The 18,545-nt window shown below is 39.1% G+C and overlaps 1 protein-coding gene across 1 annotated transcript; it reads right to left on the bottom strand.

Moving 5' to 3' along the window:
• Positions 1-7,126: 7,126 nt before the first annotated feature.
• Positions 7,127-17,076, bottom strand: LOC127780271 (protein ACCELERATED CELL DEATH 6-like). Its single transcript, XM_052307192.1, has 3 exons — positions 16,350-17,076; positions 11,987-12,534; positions 7,127-7,882 (listed from the first exon to the last, which is right to left on the bottom strand). The coding sequence occupies exons 1-3, from the start codon at positions 17,074-17,076 to the stop codon at positions 7,127-7,129; spliced, it is 2,031 nt and encodes a 676-aa protein (XP_052163152.1).
• Positions 17,077-18,545: the final 1,469 nt, after the last annotated feature.

Genomic DNA, 18,545 nt, shown 5'->3' with positions numbered 1-18,545 from the left:
GTGCCGGGGAGGAGAACGCAGCCCAGGACAGCTCTTGTCACATGCTTTGGAGTTTTTCTTTAAACATGCGTTGGAGATAGCAATTATGCTTTCACGCTTATGTATAATACTTCTTCCGTTTCACAATGTAAGATATTTTGGCTTGTCTAAATCAGTTTTTTTCAAATTTAATTAAATTTATAAAACAATGATAATATTTTTAATACCATACAAATATATTCGATGATGGATATGATAAAATTAATTTGATGTTGTAGATATTACTATATTTTTCAATAAATTTTAATCAAACTTATTTAATTTTGATTTAGTAAAAAAATCAAAACATTTATATTCTGAAATGGATTGAGTACACCGGTATCGTGACAGACAGCACACCAGCTTCTTCTCCCCTGTCGCGCCTTTTCCACGCCCACAGGGCTTTGTCTCTTCAAACCATGGAACATGTTCCCTTCCTACGACCTGCCGTCTCTCAGTTATTTATGTCCGTCACAAACTTAAGACATGTGCAGGGCCGGTCCTGGGTTTTTGAGGCCCCAGGGTGAAAACTTACATGGAGGCCCCCATATATATATATATACATAAACTAATATATATATTTATAGTCTTATAAACACATAACACTTAATATTCGATGTGATAAAATTATCTATATATAACATTTTAAAACTTCAAAGAGAAATAACATAATCATAAACACTTACTTGGCACTTTCAATAATTTCTTCTAACATTTCGAGATACAAAGTTATTGATTATAATATTGATGTCGATCTCATCCAATAACCTTTTCTCGATGCATAAAGTCGCCAAACCATTTAACCTTTCTTGAGTCATTGTTGTTCTCAAATAATTCTTCAATAATTTTAACTTTGAAAAGCTTCTTTCAGCGGATGCAACGGTCATAGGCACAGTAAATAAGATTCGATAAGCAATGGAGAGATTAGGATAACAATCCACATCTCTAACATGCTTGAACATCTCCATAGCAGACAATTCACCATCTGGCAATGTAAATTTCATAATCTTTACTTCAGAAATAAGTTCATGTACCTCAACATCAGATGAACCATCATGAGAGAAAGTTTCCGCAAATTTAGTACAACACTCTTCAAGGTCAATATCATTCATTGATTTCAAGGTGCTTGAGCTCAATAAAAATCCAAATATATTTTTGAACACCATAAGATCTTCGAATCTGGTCTTCAATGAAGTGTTTGCCATATCAACCACAACATAAAAATATTTAACTTGAAAAGCCCTCTCAGCTTCTAGGATTTCTTCCTCGTTTGACGCTTCATCAAATTGCATCTTTCTGGTAGAACGGCATTTTACTGGAAATGATGCTGGTACACCCATCCCAGCTGCAATACCTTTAGCTATGATCAAGCTAGAAGGAAACCCCTCATCTCTGTACTTCTCAAAGTATTGCATTATACCATTTATTTGCTGCAAAGTAGAGTCAATACACATGGCCGGTGATTGCAGTTTCTTGCTCACTTTATTTACAGCAAATAGAATATCATGCCAGATAATCATACCAAGAATAAACTCAAAGCTGCCAAGTGCCTCAAATAAACCTTTTGCATCACTTTTATCCTTAGGGTCAACGTCAGAAGCATGTCGTAACTCTAACAAAGCTGACCTTAACTCGACAGCTTGATATCTTATTGCTGTCACACTTTTGATTCGGCTCTCCCATCAAGTATTGGACAGAGATTTCACAGTTAAGCTTGGAACATGTTTAAGTAAAACATCCCACCTTTTTGTAGAACTAGCAAATAACACATATATGCGTTGAACAATTCCAAAAAATGAAACAGCCTTTCCACAAGATTTTGCCATATCACAAAGAGTAAGATTGCGACTGTGGCAAGCACATGGCATGTACAAAGCCCTTGGATTTACATCAATTAACCATTTTTGTACCCCTTGATGTTTCCCCTTCATATTAGAACCGTTGTCATAGCCTTGACCCCTTATATCTTTAATATCTAGACCGAAGAACTCCATAGATTCAAGCAATACATTAAAAAGACCCAAACCAGATATGTCATCAACCTTCAAGAACCCCAAGAAGTACTCTTCAATATTTATCTTACCATCAGACAAATTAACACATCGGACTAATAAAGTCATCTGTTCTTGATGACTCAAATCAGGGGTACAATCTAGGATAACAGAGAAATACTTGGCCTCAAGTAATAGAAAATAATTTTAAGCTAAGAGTCATAATGCAAGTACATATACGCGACTGCGTGCACAGTAAACAACAGTCGGGAAAAAAACATTAGTTATAAAATTTAAAATGCTCAAACAAGTCGACCCTAACCGTGGGCACATCGATCACTTCAAATCTAACCGGGTAGTCCTATGGCATGCGTTCGCCTTGTGTGCTTCCCTATTGGGGATTTTTGTCTTTTCTGTATGTCTAGGTCCACAGTAAGGTGAAAGAGCGGATAAAATTATTCACAACAGGCAATGAGCACTATTCTAGCTTCCCCTTCCTGCTATTTTAGCCAGTTTCATATGTTGTTTATTACTTCAGTCTTAGCGTTCAACTCGATCAGACCCCTCGCCAGTGTAGAATTATAGATAGTTGGGTTGGCTTGAGAATCTGCTGTGCACACAGCTTCATGTCTTAGTACATGTCTTCATACGATCGATGCAAAACGCCAAAACCGTGTGCTGCAATACTTGTCTTTGTCTACCTGTCCCAGCTTCATTAAGAAAACTTCCCCATAGCTTCCCCATAGCCAAACCGTCAGCGACTTTGCCACTATACTTCTCTAAGGCTCACCTGCTGCCTCCCCTGTCATTAAGATTTTAAAATCGAACATGATTATCATTGGGGTTTATTTTATTTACATTTTAGAAATCCCGAACCTTTAAAAGTTGAACATTGTAGTTTACAGAGTTTATTGTCTCGTTGGGTTTTATTTTTATAATGTTTAGAAGTCCCGTCAAACGCTGCCACTATACGTCTTTACTATCCGTCCACTATCTCCCCTCTTTTTTACATTGATTTTAAAAATCAAACAAAATTATCATTTGGATTTCTTTTTTACTTTCTAAAAGTCCCACCAAACCACTGTACTCCACTACAGCTCGCCCGCTGTCTCCCCTCTTTACTGTCATTGAAATTCTGAAATCAAACATGATTATATTCTAGAAGTCCCGCCAACCATCGTGACAGTGTTGTTTAATGCCCTGTCTATCGTGCTCCTTTTAGTCGCCATTGGGATTATATTTGGGGTTTTCTTAATAGTTTTAAAATGTCCCATAAACCGTCACCACTCTACTTCCTTATAGGCCTGTTGCTTCTCCCATCTTTATTGTCATATGTTATCTATGTTCCAAATGATTTTTTTTGAAAATTCCATATTTTTCATTCCGATATGTTTTATTTATAAATTATATTCCTACATGAACCCTTACAATTATTTTTCTATTTCAGAATTTATTTTATTTGTCATTCAGAATTTTAATTAATCTCGTCATGTGTTCTACATGGTCTCTTCGATCTTTCAATAGTTTTTTATTTTATTACGAATTTTAGTTATTTATAAATTATATTCCTAGTTAAACACTTATTTTCTTTTTCTAATTCAGAATTTATTTTATTTTTTATTTCAAATTTAAATTAATCTCATATTGTATTCTATATGGACTATTCTGTCCAATAATATTTATTTTAATGTATTCTAGCAAGTTAGGCGACGAAGCGGAGAGGCACATGGCGCGGCGGGCGCCGCTATGGGCATTCTCGTCATTTCGAAAATTTTCTCCCCTCTTTCAACCTGAAAATTATAAAATAATGCTTCTGGCGTCCTACAGCTAATTACACAACTTTTGTTGTGTCCATCGGCAGTGTCACGTTTTTACGATGCCCTTCGGTCAATTACACGATTTTTGATTGTCCTGTAGCAAATTCTGCATTTACTTTATTTTAAATTTTAATTAGTCTCGTATTGGATTCTTATATGAACTCTTCTTTCAATATTGTTTATTTTTTAATTCCTAATTATTTTAGTTATTTCTAAATTTTATTACTACATGGACTCTCTTTTTCTTTTTCTTCAATTAATGTGGAAACCTCTAGTCTTCACAACGAACGTGGTGTCTCCTTTCAAAACTGTTTTTAATAATATAATAGATGTTATGTATCGGTAATAATAAAAATCGGGCTATACACCGGACCTAGAGCTAGAATGTTGCAAATGACAATGAGATATATAAAAGTTCAGGTAATATCCTAGTAATGTTTTGGTGGATTGCTTTTTGCCTGTGAATTGTGGGGAGTTGTATGTTGCCTAATCTAGGAACCCATATTCATCTTATATAGGCTGAGGGGTAAGGTAACCTAGCCACGTACGGCTTGCGCTGCTGCATTGAAAGGGATTCTTCTTGCAAGTTAAGGATGAGGACACATCACTCATTTTCAAAATATCAAGCATTGGAAAGTTCTCTAAATTGTAAGATTTTTAGTCATTTTATCATTTCCTTCTTAACATGTTCATCACCGTTGCCATTTTGATATGTGGCACAATTAGTACATCTATATGTTAAACAATTTAGACTTGCGATCAATTCTATCAATATATAAAGTTGTACTCAATTTTGTGTTATGTATGCTATATATTATACAATCATAAGTATGTAACTAGCTGGGTGGCCCGCGCAATTGCGCGGCTAGCACCCAAACAAAATTATATATTCTTTTAGTATGATTTTACTTAAAATTTATTAAATAGCTATCTCATTATCTTAAGACTTTGAAAGACCAAACTATATTAAAAAGTCATACCAGTTGCTACCCCTTATGTCATCTCATTCTTTATTTGCTTGCTCGATCTATCACTATTTCTATTCATTCTTCTTGGAACCTTTAAAAATTGGATTTTATAGTTTTTAGAGTTTATTGTCACGTTGGGTTTTGTTTTTATAATTTCTAGATGTCCCATCAAAAGTTGCCATTATACTTCTCTATGGCCCGTCCACTGTCTCTTCTCTTTATTGTCATTGAGATTTTAAAAATCGAACATAATTATCGTTTGGGTTCATTTTTACTTTCTAGAAGTCCCGTCAAACCGTCAACGGCTTTGCCATTGTACTCTATACGGCACGCCTGTTGCCTCCCTTCTTTATTGTCATTGAGATTTTAAAACCGAACATGATTATCATTGTCTTTTTTTACTTTTTAGAAGTTCCGAACATTTAAAAATTGGACTTGTAGTTTTATTTTTTATAATTTTTATAAGTCCCATCAAACGATGCCACTATGCTCCTCTACAGCCCATCCGCTGCCTACTCTTTATTGTCATTGTGATTCTAAAAATCGAACATAACTATTGTTGGAATTCATTTTTAATTTTCTAGAAGTCCCGTCAATCGTCGGCGGCTCTGCAACTATACTCTTTTACACCCTGCCCGCTGCTTCTCCTTTTTATTATCATTGAGATATTAAAAATCGAATATGACTATCAATAGGGTTTATTTTTTTTACTTTCTAGAAGTCCCGGCAACCGCCTTAGTTGTTTGCTTCGCGGTCTGCCTGACGTCCCTCTTTTTAATCGTAATTAAGATTCTATTTGGTGTTTTATTAACAATTTTTATATGTCGTATCAACCGCCACCACTCTACTCCTTTATAGGCCTGTTACTTAATTTATCTCGTCATGTGTTTTAGATGGTCCTTTTTTCAATAGTCTTTATTTTTATCACAAATTTTAGTTATTTATAAATTGTATTCCTAATTGAAATATTTTTTTTCTTTTTCTAATTTAAGAATTTACTTTTTTAAAAAAATTAGTTAATACCGTATTGTGTTCTTTTAATGTTTTTATTTTTTATTTTCATTTTCAGTTGTTTCAAAATTATATTCCTACTTGAACTCTCTTTTTATTTTTTATTCGAAATTTTAATTAATTTCGTATCGGGTTCTTATATGGATTCTCCTTTCAATATTGCTTATTTTAAATTCCGAATTTCACTAATTTTAAATTGTATTCCTACTTGAACTCATATTTTGTTTTCTTTTGCTAATTTCGGATTTATTTTTATTTTTATTCCAAATTTTAATTAATCTCGTATTGAGTTCTTATATGGACTCTTCTTTTAATATTCCTTATTTTTAGTTCCGAATTTCAGCTATTTTTAAATTATATTCCTACTTGAACTTTCCTTTCCTTTTCTAATTTATTTCGAATTTTGATTAATCTCATATTGGGTTATTAGATGGAAACTTCTTTCAATATTGCTTATTTTTAATTCCAAATTTTAGCTAATTTTAAATTGTATTGACTCTCCTTTCCTTTTCTAATTTTAGATTTTAGTTTATTTTTATTTTGAATTTTGATTAATCTCGTATTGGGTTCTTATATAGAAACTTCTTTCAATATTGCTTATTTTTAATTCCAAATTGCAGCTATTTTTAAATTGTATTCCTACTCGGACTCTCCTTTCCTTTTCTAATTTTGGATTTTATTTTATTTTTATTTCGAATTTTGATTAATCTCGTATTGGGTTCTTATATGGAAACTTCTTTCAATATTACTTCTTTTTAATTCCGAATTTTAGCTATATTTATATTGTACTTCTACTTGGACTCTCCTTTTCTCTTTTTTTTTCTTTTCTCCGATTAATGTGAGAATTTCTAGCCCCCACAGCGAACGTGGTGCCTCCTTTCAAAGCTGTTTTAATAATATAATAGATAGATAGATTTTTATTTTGAATTTTGATTAATCTCGTATTGGGTTTTTATATGGAAACTTCTTTCAATATTACTTATTTTTAATTCCGAATTTCAGCTATATTTAAATTGTACTTCTACTTGGACTCTCCTTTTCCCTTTTTTTTTCTTTTCTCCGATTAATGTGGGAATTTTTAGCCCCCACAGCGAACGTGGTGCCTCCTTTTAAAGCTGTTTTAATAATATAATAGATAGATAGATAGATAGATAGATAGATAGATATTATACAAGTTAATTATTAGGATTTTAGATATAAATTTTTTTAACCCCTGCTTATTTGGAATACCCAACCTCTAAATCTGGACCCACCCTTTCATACAGATATATTGGGGGCAAACATCACTATTCTTCACTCTCCAGTGGAGATGCTAGCTCGCTCAGTAGTTTGGCATAACAATGTCACGGGAGATGGCGACGACGAAGGCGGCAGTGATAAGTACAGCGAACAATATCCTTCTAATTTCGATCAGAGGACCAGTGAAGAGAAGAACGAAAAATTCTAGCAGGCTTGACGGGCGCTTGTGTATGTTGATCAAACCTTTCCATCCGGATCGCCGCCATATCGCTCTTCCAAGCTCAAGACGGAACGGAGCCCAAATGCCGGGAAAGCAGAAGAGGACCGCAACTGAAGACATCATGTAGACGAAGATCACGAGCCCACGGTTGGTCGCTCCAAGCACAAGGTGAAACCCAAGAGCAAACGAGCCGACCAGAAATTGAGCTCCCCACGGCACCAACCCAGGTGCCAGTAAGCTGTAGTAGCACCGACGATGGCTGCGTGGAATTTCTCCTGCTTTGCCGTATATGAGGAAGCCGGTGGCGACGATGGAGCAGAGGAAGGCCATGGTGTCTGTCACGACGAATGCTCTTAACACAAACCGGCTCGCCAGAACTGCTGTACCTGCACGCGGGCGATCGTCAGCGACCAAGCCCCCCGGAATGGTGAAGGCTGCCGCGAATGCTACTGTAGCAATCAGAACGGATGCAATAGTTCCGTTTCTCGTCATGTTATCCTGTTTCTTGGAGGCCTCCTCATCTGAAGCAGGTCTATGGTCAATGTGAAGAGCACGATGATCCCCAGAAAACGGTGCTCTCACCCACGACAGGCAAGCGAATACTATGATGTGCGGATCCTGTGGACCGAAAGAAAGTAATTACACGTGGATAATAAAATATAAAAGGCACTAAATAAGGGGCAAGGAAAGAGATTGGAAATAATGGAGAGTGGATTTTGATTTCTCGAGAGGATGTCCCATGAAAAAATTTGAAAACAATTAAGAAGATGTACTAATATATGATGTATCGCTCCACAAATATGCAAGTTCAAATTCAACTTTTACATCTCGCAACGAAAAAAATAAATTAAACTACAACTAGTTAGTGTATATTCACAGTCAAATTTGTTTTTTTTCATTGCAAGATGTATAAGTTAAATTTGAATTTACATGTTCGTGGAGTGATATATCACATGTTAATATATCCTCTCAAATTTTTTCATGAACATTTGAGTGGCATGCAAACAATGAGAGGACGTCCCCTCGGATCAAAATAATTTCCCGGGTAATTGTCTCTTATTAATGCTCATCCATTTGCATCGGCTTTGATGGTTTTGGCGGTGGAAGATTTGAGCTCACGGCTAATTTATATCTAAGCATCGGAGTTGTGGCTCGATGTGATTCACCAGTAGTGATATGAGCAAAATTCGATCGACGAAGGATTGGTCGCTGATTTCGAAGATTTTGTTCTATGGTGCAAGAGGACGTACACCTAGGCTTTGCTGGCTGACCAAGGGCATACTTGTGATGCGATCATAGATCATTTGATGGAACCTACTTATACCAGGAGTTCCAGTGCATCCGTCGGAAGTCCAGCTACCCTTTAGCAACACGCCTTTCATGGATTGCTGGATTGCACACATAGTGTTCCATGTATTTTACCGCGGGGCACTTTTTCTGTCAAGACCCATATGATATAGTATGTTTTATGTTTGAAGTGCTATATATAAGACATAGTCAACATAGGTCTTGAATTAATTTTTAGGTTTACTAGTAACGATAGGCTCTAACTTGGCTGTGTACTAAACAGGTTATAATCCAAAGTTATTTTGAATTTCAAAGGTTGCATGTCTTCTTATCAATCATGAAAAGAGGACAGCACAATGAAAGTGACAAAAAGAACCCCTAAACTCAATTACAACAGTCAATTCTAGAATTCAAAATTAGGTTTTGATTATAATCCAAAGCTGAGCCACGTAGGGCTTAGTTCAGTTAATTAGATCAATTAAATTAGATGTTTGTGTTAGAAGTACGAATATGTTAGTTAGAGATAAGAGTCAAATATAAATATAGAGATAAGATATATCCTAAAGATAGAATTCTAGAGATAAAATAGAGTCCTAAAAATAGAATCCTAAAGATAAATCTACTCTTACTTATACTGTATTCCAAGTCTTTATCCTCTATGTACTCCTATATATAGCCATGAGAGGGTTGATATCAGAAAACAATCAGAATACAACAATTAGATTTTTCTATAGTTGGATTTTTTTTTACTTTGGAAATTTCTAGCATGTTTCGCTTAGACTTAATTCTTTTTATTAAATAGTGAAATGTTTAAATTTGACTTCATTTGGGTTCACAAATGAGATGGCCAAATGACAGCTCCAACACACTATACTGATTCGAGGAACTATAATATCCTAAATAAATACTGGAAATTATGTTGCGAAAGTTGTCATCTCGAGTATATCGTGCTGGAGCCTTTTTTTTAAGAGTAAATTTCGTCATAAAAAAGAGTAAATTACGTCATGAGTACAAGAATTGGGTAGATGGATGCAAGTGAGTATAGCTTAAGATTAAAGATTGAAGTGTATTGGTATGGTTCTCAAAAAAAGAAGTGTATTGGTATGTCCGCTTGGCATTTTCCATGCGTTCTTAGTCAATGAGTGCCACATGTGACTTTTTTTACATGTCAGCCAGCCACGTCGGCAAGCACGCTATGTGGAACAGCCCCTTCAGGCTTCAAGCCTTCCGTAGTTTTATTTGGATTGCCCTAGACTGGCAATTCGCAAAAGAAGAAAGGGCGAGAGGTAAGTAAAATAAAAAAGAAAAAAAGGAATTAAGGTCCTTTTGCCATAACCAGCCATGTCGGCAAGTACGCTATGTGAACAGCCCTTTGAGTCCTCACTATTTTTAGGTTTGGCCTAGAATTTTGAAATTGGCAAAAGAAGAAAGGGCAAGATGTAGGTGAGTACACATAAAGGGCATTCACAATGCATCTAGGTGGCATTCAGCCCCAACCTTCCACATTAAAGATTCCATACTACATATGCTTCTCCTGTGACCAAATGAAGAATGGGGAGCCAAAATTGGTCAACCCTTCCTCGTCAGAAGTTGTCAGGGAGGGGAGAGAAAATACTTGTCCGGCGGTCGTCCCGAGCTCGCTTCCAACTCAAGAGTCGTACCTGGAGGTCGTCATCACTGCCCAATCTGCGTCGTCGACCTCTACTACGTTGCTCAGACCCTAGCCGACCATCGCCCTTGCTACTGGCAGATCCGTTGGGGAAAGGGAGGGGAGCAGCACCCGCTGCCGTTGAGCCGACGCCGCCACCGCGTCTTCTCCCAAGCGGCGCCTGCCGGCGATGGGGAAGGAGAGCGACGCCAGCGTCGATTTCCCCTTGTAGCCGCCGGCTAGCCACCAGATCCGTGCCGCCATAGAGGAGCTCGAGGTCATCCACCTCCAGATCCACGTCGACGAGTTCTGCGCTATCCCGTTCCACACCAGCCGAAGGATGAGGGGGGAAGATGTGGCGGCCAGAGGAGGAGGGGGAGGTGCGGTGGCCGGAGGAGGATGGGGAGGCGAGACAGCCGGAGGAGGAGGAGGGGGAGCGATGGAGTGCTCATGCGATTCTGAAAAAAAAAAGAAATCGATAGGAAGAAAAAACTTCTGGTGGGTCTCATTAAATAGGGAAAGTGTTTTTGGTGGATCCCATTAAATGGCAGCCTACATTGTGGAGATAGGGTCCTTGTTGTGATTCTATCCTAGTTGGCACCCTCTCTCACTTTGAGTCCACACATATGAGAGGTTTGTACTGTGAATTGCCTAAAGGAATTAAAGGTCCTTTCCCAAAATAGAGAAACAACCGAAGGGTTGTTTGATGTAGCAAGCTTGCTGATGTGGCCAAAACATCACACATGGCACTCGTTCTACCAAGAACACTCAAATATCAAGTTGTTGACAACTTGTACTCGCACCTAGGTATCGACTTGTTGACTTGTTAAGTTCTTGTATTGAAAACACAATTTACTTTTTCTCCCCTATTTCTCCATTTTCCTCTCTGAACATCGTCGCCAATCCAAGTTCCTTCGAATTTTGTTTCCAAATATCTGAAATACTACCATTTGTTGTTGGCCAAAGCCCATTCCATCGGCTCATTACCCTTTTCTCTTTTGCCCCCTCCTTTTTTTCTTCCCATCGAGTTGTCTATCTGAACGTTTTCGTTTTCCCACCCTCAATCATCTAAAATGGAAAGTACATTTTGATTCCCTCAACTATTGGCTGAATCTAACTCTCGTCTCTATCGTAAAACCGAGGGTTTATAGTCTGCTCCAAGTATTAAGATCAATGTAAAACAGCTCTTTCAGTTGTTTTGAGGGTGGTTTTGACTGACATGGTATCCACATGGCAGCCTAATCGTCAAAGAAATTAAGAAAAAATAAGGGTCACAAGTAAGTGACTACATCTCATCTTCTTCCTCCACCATATGCATATGGAATTTGAAATAAAATTAAGTTTTGGCAATCGAGAGGTTGTCACTAATATATAAAAAATTATACATTATATTATTACTAATGCATTGTATTCCATTGATTTGGTTATATTGTTTCAACTTAATTGTAATAAAAAACTGACTCCCCCGTATGAAAGGTATAACAATCTATTAGTATTGTATTACACACTACAACGAATATGAATAAAGCTTAGATTCATTCTACTATATTGTGTCTAATTCAATAGTAAATTACTATATTTTAAAATGGATGAAGTAATTGTTGCCTCAATGTAAATGGTACTCCCTCCGTCCTAAAAATGACCAATTAGGATATGATGTGACTTATCGCTAATAGAATGAACCTAAGTAAACCTGGTTCATTGTTCTAGGATAGTTGATTTTTTTTTTTACTGACGGAGGGAGTATCTACTGGTATGAGCAAATAGCGCACTCAAGATAAAATTACCAGGAAATAGCGCAGTCGTCCCGGTGGTAATGCCGAGCAAGCAAGATCGATAGCAGTATAACCATCCTTGTTGGTAATGCATAAATCCACACTTGTCCCCAGTAGCAGACCGACAATCCGTGGGTATCCTTGTTTGGCAGCTAGGTGGAGCGGGGTATTTCCATCGAAATCTGTCGCATTCAATAGAATCGCAAACATATCATTTTGACAAATGTGGCGAACGACCATTTCCCTCTCATGCTCAACAGCAACATGCAGAAGATTTCGCCCTTTATTGTCAACCAGTTCATAGTAATTGGGGCATTTCCTTATGAGCTCATCAATTATCCTGATTCTCCCAAACATAGCAGCAGCATGCAAGGGATATGAACCGTGGTTGTCAGAAATGCCAGTCAGCCTTAGAGAAGCATGACCACCAAGGAATAGCTGAACAGTACCAAGCCTTCCATAGATTGCTGCAAAATGAAGAGGTGTCCTCCCTGATGAGTCGGACCTGGTAAGCAAAGTTGGACCTTCTGGCTCCCAGTTCAGTATGGCTTCAGCTATTTCTGGTTCAAAGCAAACAGCAGGTTCAGTTCAGTTGTGTGTACAAGGTCTCAAAGACTGGTTTTTGCAAAAATATCGATCACGTAGGCCGGATCGGTAACGAGCTGGTTGCTGATCAGGTGGATGAGGTGGTCAATGACTATCTTCCGGCCGGGCTCCTTTATCTTTGTTTTACGGTTTTGTTTCCATACCCAAGTCGTCGATATTCCTGTTGATGTACGTCTATGGGATCATAACGTCTGTCACGCTCTCTGTTCCATAAGTGTTGGGTTAACACACACTCGGTTTTCAGATACGTTTCCAAGCTCCGTGGTTTAGGAACACTCGGCCGGTAAAGATGCGTGGGAATATATAACGTTGTAATTAACACTCTCCCGGGCGATTATTGTTGAGCGGGCCACTCTGTAAAGTAGCTTCCCTAGTGTTTTCTGGGTGTTCTCAGGCATTTTTGTGCACTAGGGACTGGATCCCTCTCCAGTATTGATGAGTACTCCGGCCAATCCCATTTTAAGTGGAGTTGTGGGTTTTCTTGTTCAACGTTTTACCATCTATTTTATTTGAAAATTTTTCTATGATTAGTATTTTTGTTGTTATTAGATGATAAAACATGTTACAATCCTATAATTTTCTTGGTACTTGCTTTTGTTCAATATTGTGGTTGCCCGATATCATATCCGGTACCTCCTATACCTGATCAAGTAAGTACTCCTAGTACTAGACGCAATAGTCACTCCTGAAAAACTGATCTTTGCTCGGTCGCTCCAAAACCACAATAGTCCCGGTTACAAAAAAAAAAACCAGGGACTAAAGATCGGGACTAAAGATCACCACTTTAGTCCCACTAAAGATCTCCTAAATCTTTACTCCCGGTTGGTAATACCAACCGGGACTAAAATTAAGCGTAGTATATAATCCATATTCCCTATCCTCTCCCCCACAACTAGCCTCAATCTCCTCAACAACCGGCCTCTCCTCTCCTCATATCCATCTCCATCTCCTCCTCCCCTCCTTCCCTTCCTCCTCCCATCCTGGCCCTCTCCTCCCTTACCGTCCGATGCCTAGCGAGGGCCGCCTCCTCCCCCTCCTCCCTTCCCGTGCCCAGCGGGGCCGCACGCAGCAGGCGGCCGGTGGGGCCGCACGCAGCAGGCGGTCGCGCACGGGCCGAGTAGCGAGCAGCGGCAGGTGGCGCTACCAACATCCATTCTTTTTTCTTTTTTTTTTACAATTTGTGATTCACTGAGATGTATAATTTTGTGATTTGTTGTATGGATCTGAGATGTATAATATGTGATGTATTTGGTTTGTGTGTATTTTTTTAAGATTTGTGATGTATTTGATTTGTGTGTACAAGTAACTTAATATTTGTAATGTGAATGTTTTGGGATGTTACTTTGATTTGGGGTTTGATTTGGAAATATGCACCCCACTCGATTTGGGAGAAAATACAGGGATTAAACTCTGGCTAAAAAACAATGAAAAAAAAAAGAAAATGAGACCTAATGGAACTGCCGCTGACCTCTCTTTAGTCCTGGTTGGTGTTACCGGCGGTTGGTGTTACCAACCGGCACTAAAGATGGGCATTTTAGTCCCGGATTACTAGTCCCGGTTGGAAAACCGGGACTAAAGGGGTTACCAACCGGAAGTATAAATGGTTTCTCCACCAGTGAGTGCTTAATTAAGGAATCATGTTGATATCAGTATAGTACGTAGGTATATTGTTCTCTAGTAAAAAAATTGTCAAAGCTTACAGAAAAGCAAGCAGGACTCCCCCTCCCACACACACAACTATCTCACACAAAATTTTCGGGTTGTTTTCATTTTTTTGTGAATTTGATCAATTATTCAAATTCATTCAAAATTTAAATAATTTCTCAAGTTTGAAATAGCCAAAATTTTGGTAACCCCTAAAATCTTTCAGTCTTTTACAAAATTGTAAACCCTGCAAAAGAAGAAAGTAAAAATATGGAGAAATATATATTATCCTTAGCTTGTTTCTCTTGAGAAATATAATCAAACTTGCAGGGACAATGGTGCGGGGAGGCAGGGCCTTAACTAGGGGTGCCTTCCATTACCTGACCACTCCGCGTTCGCTGGTCGCAGCCACCATACATGCTAACATCGATGCCACGGTGCCACCACGCCTCCATGCATGCCTCCGGGTGGTGCTGCCCATTGTGGCTCGGAACTACGGACCGGCCTAGTGTTAGATGAGGTGGATGGTATGTTTGATTGGGGGGTGGGGGGGGGGGGGGGGGGGATTGTTAGGACGGATGGGGATTGTTAAGTATGTTGTTTGATTGGGTGACGTGGAAGTTTCAAGACGGACTGGGAAGGGGTGTTTACTAAGAGCAGTCCTAACCCATAGTGCCCATAAGTAGTGTTTATGATGCTATGTCAATAGGACATCACAATAGAAACTACACTCCGCAACCCATGGTTTCTTAAAGTAGGCCATTAATAAATACATCATCTCTCTTCTCTACCAATCATATTTATTATTCATCTATTATGAAGACACTATTCTCTCCCACTGCAAAACTTGATAGTGTCTAGTGCATAGACTCTCGTGTTGAAGCTGTGTCTTGCATGAGACCCAGTTTCTTCCTCTCTTCACTCTCTCTTAATTAATATAGTGCCACATAAGTTAAAAGTCCTACATGGTAATGTAGTTAATGCCATAGACACCATCCTAGATGGAGGGTTGGAACTGCCCTAACTAACTCCCACATTTTCAATACCTAGTTAGGAGTGGTAATTAAAAGGGTATTCCCCTCTTAATTATGATGAGAAAATCTAAGCCATATATCATCATTTAAATTTGGAAAAGGCTGGAATTACTGACCTAAAATATTGCAACAATACGAATTACCCCGCTGAACCACAAAACCAGACATTTTACAACTTCAAAGGTGTTGGTTCCTGAAGCGGCACCGAATCGACACCTATCTTCCGGTGTCGATTGGAAAATGCGGCACCTTTGTGGGATTCCCATCCAGCACCAATTAAGATTTCTATAGTAGTGTCTCTACCCAATAAGAGGGGAATGGATAGGTGAAATTGAACAGGGGACACGCGTGAAGCCATCAACTAGTTTGACCCTGACTTATTTCTTAGCTCAGCTACCCTAAATAGGAGCCCCCACATCAAAGTTGCGCAAGAAAAAAGATGATATAATTTGTTATCGGACACTTAAAGTTTATATATGGTCTTTGCTGTAGGACACCTAAATAATGTGTATTTGTTGCAGGACATCGTAAAAATATGAAAATTAACTGCTGGACATTAGATGTATTATTTTATTATATCTGGTGTAAATGGAGAGAGAAACTTAAAAAAAGACAAGTTTACCCATGAGGTATGTTTGTTTTTTAGCCCAACCAAGTCCAGTTCAAACTGGACCCATACTAGGGGAGTGACACTGGACCAGATTAGGGAAGTGAGAATGATCTAGGTCAGGTTTGTACCGGCCAATCACCTTGCAACCTAAGGAGGCAAGGGCTCAAATTGGTATATCCATGTTGTTTCTCTCTTAGTTTGCACTGGGTATAATAAAATAATGCGTCTAGTGTCTAATAGCTAATTATTACTCTCTCCGTCAAAAAAAAAAAAGACAAACCCTATAGGTTTGAACCTGGACATGGCACATGCATCATATTCAAACCCAGGGTTTTTTTGGGATAGAGGGAGTATGTTCTTATGGTGTCTATAGTAAATATGTGTTATCTGGATGTGTCCTGAACCAAAGACCATAAATTTTAAGTGACCCGTAGCAAATTTTAAACAAAAAAAAGAGGATTTCTTTGTGATTATCTCGTACCTTTTGTACTACTAATCGCAGCGATATGCAAAGCAGTCCGTCCCTCAGGACCGGCAGCTGACGCCGGCGACGGCCCTCCGTTTTGCGACGGACGCAGAAGCACCTGGACCATCTGCACCGAGTGGTTCGCCGCTGCCATGTACAGTGCAGAGACACCGCTGTCGCTTGTTACGGAAGCCAGCCAGGGAGCCCTCGTCATCATCAGATCGATCACATCAACATGGCCATGCCGAATGGCTTCGTGCAGGGCGGTGGAGCCCCTCTGGTTCCTCGACTGCTGCAATGCCCTCCCCGCATCCGTGCCCACGGCCTGCATCGTCCGCAGGAGGCAGGCCGCCAACTCGCGGTGCCCGGCCTTCGCCGCGCAGTGCAGAGGCGTGTCGAGACACCGGTTGCGCGTGGCGGCGAGCAAGGGCGCCCTCTCGCAGATGAGCGCCGCGAGCTCGGCGTGGCCGTGGCTGGCGACAATATGCAGCGCCGTGCTCCCGTTGCTCGTCACGCCGAGGAGGCGATCCGTTCCGCTGCGCGCTGGCGCAGCCGCGGCAGGTGCTGCGCCATGGAGGTTTATCGCGACCTGGCCATCTCCCCCGCTACGGCCATCTCCTCTCAAAAGCTTCTCAAAGCGTACCTTGTTGCCGGCGATGAGCACTTGCAGCATATCTTCGTCGAGCATCAACTTGTGCGGCCCGAATTCCATGGTTGGTGGGAGTGAGAGAGCTTCCTGCATGATTGATTAGTTAGTCCAGTCTGCAATGCTGTCGTACTTGACTATGTACAGGAGTACTGCTCTATAAGTTTTTCGAAGGAAAGGCAAAAACTTTGCCCGGTATATATTAATTAATAGAGTAGGAGAAAATTATAATGAGCTATATACAGGGTTAGACAAAAAAAAATAGCCTGTAAAAGAAAAGGCAAAAAAATAATGATTAGGCGATATCTCATAAGATTCTAAACTCTTGCTTACTGCTCTATAAGTGATTCTCTGATTAGATTAGTACTAGGCCCCATATGTGTTTGGTAAGTTGTTGGCAACGTACAATGCATGTTCCGTTTTGTCTAATTCACTTCTAATCATTAAACTAGTACTCCTCTGTCCCATAATATAAGATTTTAAGTTTTTATTTATATTGTTTGACCACTTATCTTATTCAAAAAAATTTATAAAAATATAAAAAACGAAAAGTTGGGCTTAAAGTACTTGGAATAATAAAGTAAATAAAAAAATAATAATTTCAAAAATTTTTGAATAAGACGAGTGGTAAATCCCTTATATTATGAGACGGAGGGAGTACGTTATTCCCTCCATTCCATACAAAATCGGATAAGACATTTCATTGTACAGATTTGTTTTACTATAAAATATTATATTTAGTCTTAAATTACTATATTACGAGACGAGAGACGAAAGGAATAAGAGATTTGTAGATACATGAGTAGGTCCTCTTCTTTACTTTTTTTTTTCCGTGAAAGCTGCTGAGAGAGCAACTAAGGGGCTGCTGAGAGAGCAACTAAGGTGCTGAGACTACAGCTTGCTTTTCTTGTGTCCTCTCGAATTCGCCGTGCGGGTAGGGGTGGGGGTGGGGGCGCTGTTATGCGATCAACCGCGCGTCCCCGCGCGCGTGCAGGGTTAGTCGCCCCCTCTAGTCTCTACATGTATACGTATGTTATCCTACATATACACACATATATATATATTTAATGCATAAAAATATATACACATAAATAAAGTTTATATATACATATACAAAGTCTATATGTGACGTATACACAATTTATATACGTAAGTATTAAAAAAATAATAAAACTAAAAAATACACCAAGTATACCAAGTTTGTATACTCGTATATAAACTTTACATAGATGGATTTTCATAGATACCTGGGTGCAGACAGGCGAAACCTCCGTACGGAAAAATACATTTTGACCGCACAGAAAAATCTTTTTTTACTAGTGAGAGGAAGTGAGAGGGAAGAGACGGGGGCACTGGTGGAGAAATGCTCTTTACTCCCGGTTTAGAACCCTTTGTAGTCCCGGTTTTTCAACTGGGACTACGAATCCGGAACTAAAGATCGCTATCTTTAGTCCCGGTTCAAATAACCAGGACTAAAGATCGATCTTTAGTCCCGGTTAGTAACACCAGCCGGGAGTAAAGTCGGTAAAGAGGGGAATCTTTAGTACTCGGCAAAGAGGGGAATC

The sequence above is a fragment of the Oryza glaberrima genome, chromosome 7 (assembly GCF_000147395.1).
Source record: "Oryza glaberrima chromosome 7, OglaRS2, whole genome shotgun sequence".
Taxonomy (NCBI): domain Eukaryota; kingdom Viridiplantae; phylum Streptophyta; class Magnoliopsida; order Poales; family Poaceae; genus Oryza; species Oryza glaberrima.
This window is presented reverse-complemented; position numbering and strand designations above follow the sequence as displayed.